Here is a 7,145-nt window from a genome sequence, read left to right as displayed (position 1 = left end):
CCCGTCAAGCAGTGCGGCGGGCAGCCCCTTCCCCCGGCGCCGCCGCCGACCGTGGCGCGCATGCGCGCTGCAGAGCGCGCCGGCCGCGCATGCGCTGGTGTGGCACAGGAGCCGCGCGGAGCCGCCGGCGCGCGGCCCCTCATGGCCAAGCGGCGCGCGGAGCCGCTGATGTGCCACGTGCCCGTGAAGCGGCTGCTGCGCGAGCCGGCGCTGCCCCGCGCGGGCGAGCGGCGGCTGTGGCGCCCCAGGACGCGCCGGCGGCGGAGGGACGCGCGGGCCGCCGGGGAAAAGAGCGGGCCGCCGCCGCCGCCGAGGTAGCTGTGCGGGACGGGCCCGCGTCGCTCGTCCGCGGGGAGGGAAGTGGGGAGCGGTGCCGGTAGCGGATGAAGCGTGTCTGCGGGACGTGGGTGTCCGCCGGGGGTGCTGGCGGGCTTTCGCCCGGCACGGCGCTGCGCTCAGTGCCGCCCAGCCCCGTCTGCGCCTCCTGCCCGCGGGCATCTTAAAGCTCCTTCTGCTTTTGTCTTCCTCGAGGCAGGAGAAGTATCATCCAGCTTTACCGGTTCCTTCCCCGCTCCGTGCCATGAAACAGCTTGTCCACCTTACCTGAGGTTATGCTCAGCTTCATCCCCGTCCCGCAGTGCGGTGGAAGCTTGCAGAGGTTACTCTGTTGTCGCCTCTGTTGTGTGAGGGTGAGGGTTAGGCTCACTACAGCGTCAGCCTTCGTGTTTTGGCATTCAGTAGCAATGCCAGAGCTGTCTTTTAACCACAACATTTAGTGGAGGCGGTGGTCTGAGGAAAGGCGTCAGTGTCATAATGATTAGAGTATATCGAAACGACTTTTCTCGTTAACTTTGAACAATATACTTGTTTTTCTTCTTGGTCTTAACTGCATTTTACACAGTAGTTCAGGAAACAAAATTTGGTACATACGAAGAAAGTTGTAATTAAAAAATGAAACCCAAAGTCCCGCACAATCAAAGCAGACCGTGATCAGATTTCACACATTTCAAACATAGAACTTTGGTACATGTTAAACTAACTTTTCCTCCCACCTGGATCTTGAAAGACCAGACAATTAGACTTGGTGATATGGAAGTGGCAGAAAGTCTGATCAGGTTAGATGGGCTTTGATTGGCAGTTGTAGACTCTTAATTTCAATAATTTGAGGCCTCTCACAGTGTAACACCCACATACGATCTGTAAAGAAAACTGGCTTTTATTTTTCACGCTCTGCCTTTTTCTGTTTTCTTGCTTGATTGATTTGTTAGTGGGTTTTATTGATGATGGATGGTAAAATTAAGGCAGGAAGAAATTCAGAAAAAATTCTGTGTTGTATGAATATTATACAGCCATTTTAAATACAAGCATTTCTTTTATTTTTGAAGATGGAACACATATATTCATAAGCATAGTAATTAAACAAATTGAAAAAACCTCTACAGAACAGGCTGACTGCTATCACAATTGTACTTGCTCCTGGTGTTACTTGGCATAATTTTGTAAGCTTTAGCAGTGATTGGAAGGCCACAAGCCCCTTGAATTTCCACACATTACAGATTAGATCTCTATATAAAGTATTTTTCTAGGTGTGTATTTTTAACAGGTTGTTTCTCTCAGCACAGTTTTGTATAAAAATGTTTTAGTTTTAAAATAAAGCTTGATTAACACTTCAGGCTAGAGATATTTCTTCTTGTTTTTGTGTGTCCCACCTGTATATTTTAAATAATTTATAATGATATTTCTGATGATGATTTATACACCTTTCTGAAAATACGATCTCTGGGTTGGTATTCTTTACATTCTTTAGCTGTATTCTTTACAACTTTACACAAACTGTTTTTGGCTTGTGTATTTCATTACATTCATAAGTATGATCAGGATAGTGTTAATTTCACAGTGTTTTTGTTAAAGCATCATATTGCAGTTGGCCAGAGAAGAAAGATTATTTTAGTTCCAAGTACCCTTTTGCAACTAGAGTTGGAAAACTAACTCCTTAAATATTATGCAACTTTGTCTATAGAAACTGAGCTTTTGTATCTCTGAGCTTGCCTACCTTGTTGCCTGCCTTGATAGAATTTCTACTCAAAACCTATGTGGAAACTTACTTAGTTGACAGTGAATATTTGGTGTTTTATTTTGCCTTCTAGTTACAATTGTTTGTGCCATTTTTTTTTCATTTTCACACTGCAGTATTGCTGATCTGCAAACATGAAAGCTTTTGAGTGTAATTATGCATGCAGTCCAAAATTGAGTATGTGTTTATGAGCTCTTAGACTCTAATAATTTTGAAACAAGGGTGCAGTCATTCACTTTATGCATACAAAGCATCAGGGTTCTGATTTTAAGTATTTAGCTCTCAGTTTTTTTTAAAAAAAAAACTTTACCAAAATGCCAGGGGAGTTCAAATAGTGCAGGGGAGAATTTGTAAAAGTAGCTGACAGTTTCTGAAACTCACCGCCTGAGATTTTTTTCAAAGAATTTGTTAGCCACCTGCCCTGCACAGTTCTGTGTGAGTGATGCTGCCTGTGTTGCAATACAGATGGGAAAGTCATCCTTTCCACACTTGTCAATTGTTGTTAATGCTGTGCAGTACAAACTTCCAATGTACAAGAATGGGCAACTATTTTTAGTTTGGCTTTCTTCCAGTTTCAGTATAATCAATCCTTTTGTTCCTGTGTCACGGTGTCATTTAATTGGTTTTGGTCTCAATTAATGGAAACTTTTGTTCTTCAATATTTTTTGAAGACAGACTTCCCCAGTGAGGAAATTCACATTAATAGTGTTCTATAGGCAAGGAGCCATCTTACTGCTATGAAATGTCTGCACCTTTTGTCCTCTCTTAATTACTATAGGTTATAAATCATGCAGGGGTTTTGTAGCAGGAAGATGTTGCTTAGTACAGCAGTTTGTAGTTCAGGAAAGGTCTGTAACAAATAGAAAAATGTATTCTTTAAATGAGAAGTCTGGTGATTTTATGTACTCTTTTGGGAGGAGTGGGGAAAGCATAATTTTTCAGTATTTGAGAAGGTGTAGGGATGATACTCACTACTGGTTTTTTTTTATTCTGTTGCAAAACCAATGAACAAGTAATTAATATTTTCAAGAGCCACACTGTAGAGACCCATTGAAGTTGACTTAGTCACAGTGTGGATTGTGGTGGTGCTTTGTCCCCCCCACAGGCTGCACTTTGGTATCTCAGGAATACCGAAACAATTACACCAGTTTATTTGTTAAAACTACTTCTGTTCAGCATCTGTTACAGCTGAGACAGTGAAGTAAAATATTTAAAAATTCTAATTGTATGTTAGGAAAAATGCAAACCCAGTATAATATGGAAATGCATTATTTTAGGTTTCTGTGAGCATACACTGTTTTTATGTACCAGAAGGCAATACATGCTCATGACCTAAGGAATGATGTAATTCATTCCTCTTCCTAGATGTATCATGTCCCTAGAAACCTGTACAGCTTGGCCATTGTTGATAATTGTGACATGTTTATAAACAGGCAATGCACTTTCAATTTTAAATAAAAATTAAAATTGTGCTGCCATATTAAATTAGTATATGAGGTTGTGTTTGTTTCTCCAAGGTTTTTTGAGATACTGTCTAGTTAGATAGGTTGGAGCATTGTGCTCATAATGCTGAGGCTGTGGGTTTGCTCCCCATATGGGCCATTCATTTAAAAGCTGCACTGGCTGATCCTTGAGGGTCCCTTCCATCTTACAATATTCTGTGATTCTTAAGCTTTCCTCTCTTGAATACAAAATTTGGATACAAAAAAGAAGAAATTGAATGTTTTTTAAATACTATAAAATGCTTAATTTATCTTGCATGTATCATCCCTCTGGGTTGCTGTTAAGTAGTTAAATACATTCTTTTGAATATCAGTCTCTAAATGTGCTTGAAAATTGTATACTATTATGAGAAGAAAAAGCAGTGAGCTGTTTTTGTATGCAAAGTCCAGTAATTGCACAAGTTTTACACCTTTTTTCTGTGCCGAAGTCCTAAGCTGAAGAAATTTATGGAATTATGGAAGCTGTTGCACAATTATTGGCAAGCATATTAAAAAAAGCAGAAGTAAATAATGATCTAGTTAAGGTGGTCATTATAAAATAGTTGTCAATATATAATAGCTGAGTAACTCTTCTTAGTTTCAGTTTATTGAGTAAAAAGTTTATTTTTATTATTTTCTGCTGCTGGTATACACATTAATGTTTTGTTAATTTTTGTCTCTTTTCAAAGGAAGAAGAAGAATTCTGTCAATATAACTCATTCCTGTACTGGAGAGCACCACTGCCTGCTATTGATTTGTCTGATATTCAGAACCTAGATGAAGAGACTCCATCGGGTGCTAAAACTGCTGCAAGGACTGATACCGCAGAGACTGAAATGGAAACCTGATCAGTTGTTTCATAGCTGTGCATCTGTTCCCAGAGAACTTGTTTCCATTGAGATTCGAGTTTCGTTCCTTGGGTGAATAATAAGCATGCTTATGCGGTCTTGGAAAAACTGTTGTGGCAGTCTTTGAAAGCAAATCTGAGTTGCCTTAGTGGATGGGATAAACGATATTGGGTACTTAACAGGAAGCTGTTTGAAGGTGTTCAGTAAGGAGCCAACAGTGTCTAACAAGAATACTTGAAGACATGGAGGCATACTAAAAGAAGAATTAAGAAAATTAGAACTTCGGGATGCAATTAAAGGAAATGGGGATCTATTACATGTCAAAAGGAAATGCAAAATTATTTTGTCTGTCCTGAACAAAAAAATGTGTGGTACCTGAAATACCTAACGTGAATTTTTCATAAAGCACACAAACTCTGTGATTCCTAATGTGTTAGGGTTTTTTTTCTGTATAATAGCTAAACCAAAAAAATGAAAAGTCCATCAAAATCGGACAAAACATTCCCTTTTCTATGCAAACCAAAAACCAAGTGTGGCAGAGAAGGGGAAGGAAAAGGGGCTACTTTCTGCTGAAAGCTGCTGCTGTTCTAAAAGGTTTCACATTTTCATTGTGAAAAAGTTTTCTCACCTTCTCTTTTTCACATTACAGACAGCAGTGGGCACCCATTTTTTTATGTTTTTGGTTCATTCTAAAGTTACTGCTATTCTTAGTCTTTGTGATGTTGCTCTGAACCAGTTGATGGGATCTGAATGACAGGTTTGGGCAGATGTGTCAAGAAAAGTTAGTGCAATATAAAATGACCACACACACTCTTTCAAATTATACTGAATGAGGTGTAGTTTTTGCAGAGACTGTGAATCTTGCAGAAAGTTTTTGCAGAAGTTCATTCATATAGTGTTATTTTGCTGTGAAATATGAACTTAATGTTTGTGATTTGCAATTTATTTACAAATTGAAGTACAATTAGATGTCTTTAATAATAGACTGAAGTTGTATGGAAGGACTTACATTTTGGAATACAGTGTGTCTTTAAGGATAGAAAACATATTTTTTCTGTAATCACTATGGAAAAAGGCAACTTTTCAATTTTATTTTTTTCTAATAATGTGTTTGTTAAAGGACAATAAAGTTTTGCCTGTGTGTATGTGAAGACTTTGGCACATTACTATGTGAAGTTCTTGACTTGATTTCATAAGATTGCTGCTTCTGTATATTTGTTGTTTTACTAGGTCTTTTTTGCTTAAAATAGTGAGCTTGTCAGCTTCCTTTGTAAACACTTGGAAACTTTTTCTGGAATTTGTGCTGCATAGGTATGTGTATTTGTTGCTTATTCATTTAGCTTGTTAAGATCTCTGAATACCTTCTGAAAAAAGGAGGTAGCTTAGGGACTTAGGCAGTTCACAGTACCTCGCTGGATATCCTTCTACCTTCTGTCAGATTAGCTGGATACGTATTTGGACAATATGTATTTTTCTCAGAAAGTCCAAATACACCAACTTGTCTTAGGAGGTACTTTGAATTTTTTTTAAAAAATAAACTCCTTTTCTGGCAAGAAGGCTATAAACCATGCTATTTCATGTTTACTATAACCAAAATAAATTAGTGAAAAAATTAGATCTATTAATTATTGAGGTGTTTGAATTGGTTATATGATCTAGGGGGTTTTGACCCTATATAATACATGCATTCCTGTATTTGTGAGTTTTATAATATTTCAGACCATCCACTGTTCTCAGGATGAAGCTTTTTACATTATTAGCTAGTATCTTTGCAACACACTCTGCTCATAAAATCTGCTGGATGCTTCACTCATGGTAGATACATCCTAGCAATAGCCTGCATTTTATTATTAAAATTCCTCATTCCACTCCTTTCATAGAACAGAAGATGTTTTATTATGGTCTTTCAAATACATGTTTGAGCTATCCCATAACCAGATAAATAAGTCCTTTACAACAAATTAAGCTTGCAGTGTGCTGTAAGCCATATGTTTACTTCATTTGCAATTGTGCTGTAGGCAAGCACTTTCCTCATAGTTTGTTCCAGTTGTGGACTCTGTTATGGGCTGGAATGTTATGGCTACTTTTAGAGTGTTTCCTGAGCTGATTCATTTTTTCCATTCATCTTTTTCCATTCATCTCTTTGCAAATAGAGGTAAGTTTAAAAGCCTTGGAAAACTATTTGAAATTACTCTTGAGAGTCTGGGTTATGCAAAAGGCTGGAGCAGTAACGGGGAGTGATGACAGATTACATAAATTTTGCATTAGAGCTAACAGCAGGTATGATAAGAAATTGCATTTCTCAGTGTCTGGTGTCTCCATATGCCATGTGACACTGAACTACCAAATTGCTGGTCTTGACTTCTGACTCCATTTTTCTAGAGACCTTTCATTCAAAAGCTGCATATAAACTTTATGTAAGCATAAGAAGTTTTAATTTGCATATACATTAACATCCAGTGAAAAGAAAATGGTCTTTTAAGATAAAGAAATGCCATGACACATTGAGACAATTCAGTAGCTGCATACTGACTGACAGTTTTAATTTGATATGGTTTTAAATTTTAGAATAAAAAATATTTGTATTTTCTATAGTTAACTGGGAGTTTGTATTCTCTAAAATATTTCTAAAAGGAAAGGCCAATGTCACAAGCTTAAGAACTTGTTAGGGGTAACCACATCTAGACATCACCCAGCTTGATCAGGGGCTGCATCAGCAAGTTGCACAGTAAAGATACGGGA

At 38.5% G+C, this 7,145-nt stretch overlaps 1 protein-coding gene across 1 annotated transcript; it reads left to right on the top strand.

Annotated features, from left to right (window-relative positions):
- The first annotated feature begins 60 nt into the window (after positions 1 to 60).
- On the top strand, positions 61 to 5,554 carry CUNH9orf40 (chromosome unknown C9orf40 homolog). The gene is made up of 3 exons (XM_041489482.1): positions 61 to 314; positions 590 to 689; positions 4,245 to 5,554. The coding sequence occupies exons 1-3, from the start codon at positions 61 to 63 to the stop codon at positions 4,401 to 4,403; spliced, it is 513 nt and encodes a 170-aa protein (XP_041345416.1). The 3' UTR covers positions 4,404 to 5,554.
- The last annotated feature ends 1,591 nt before the right edge of the window (positions 5,555 to 7,145 follow it).

The sequence above is a fragment of the Pyrgilauda ruficollis genome, unplaced genomic scaffold (assembly GCF_017590135.1).
Source record: "Pyrgilauda ruficollis isolate IOZ18807 unplaced genomic scaffold, ASM1759013v1 scaffold94, whole genome shotgun sequence".
Classification (NCBI taxonomy): Eukaryota; Metazoa; Chordata; class Aves; order Passeriformes; family Passeridae; genus Pyrgilauda; species Pyrgilauda ruficollis.
This window is presented reverse-complemented; position numbering and strand designations above follow the sequence as displayed.

Bases quoted from the DNA above. Each gene is read 5' to 3' on its own strand.
- CUNH9orf40 (XM_041489482.1), top strand. From the start codon at position 61: ATGCGCGCTGCAGAGCGCGCCGGCCGCGCATGCGCTGGTGTGGCACAG. The intron at 315-589 runs GTAGCTGTGCGG...GCCATGAAACAG, and splicing joins GGGCCGCCGCCGCCGCCGAG to CTTGTCCACCTTACCTGAGG. The intron at 690-4,244 runs GTGAGGGTTAGG...CTCTTTTCAAAG, and splicing joins GTCGCCTCTGTTGTGTGAGG to GAAGAAGAAGAATTCTGTCA.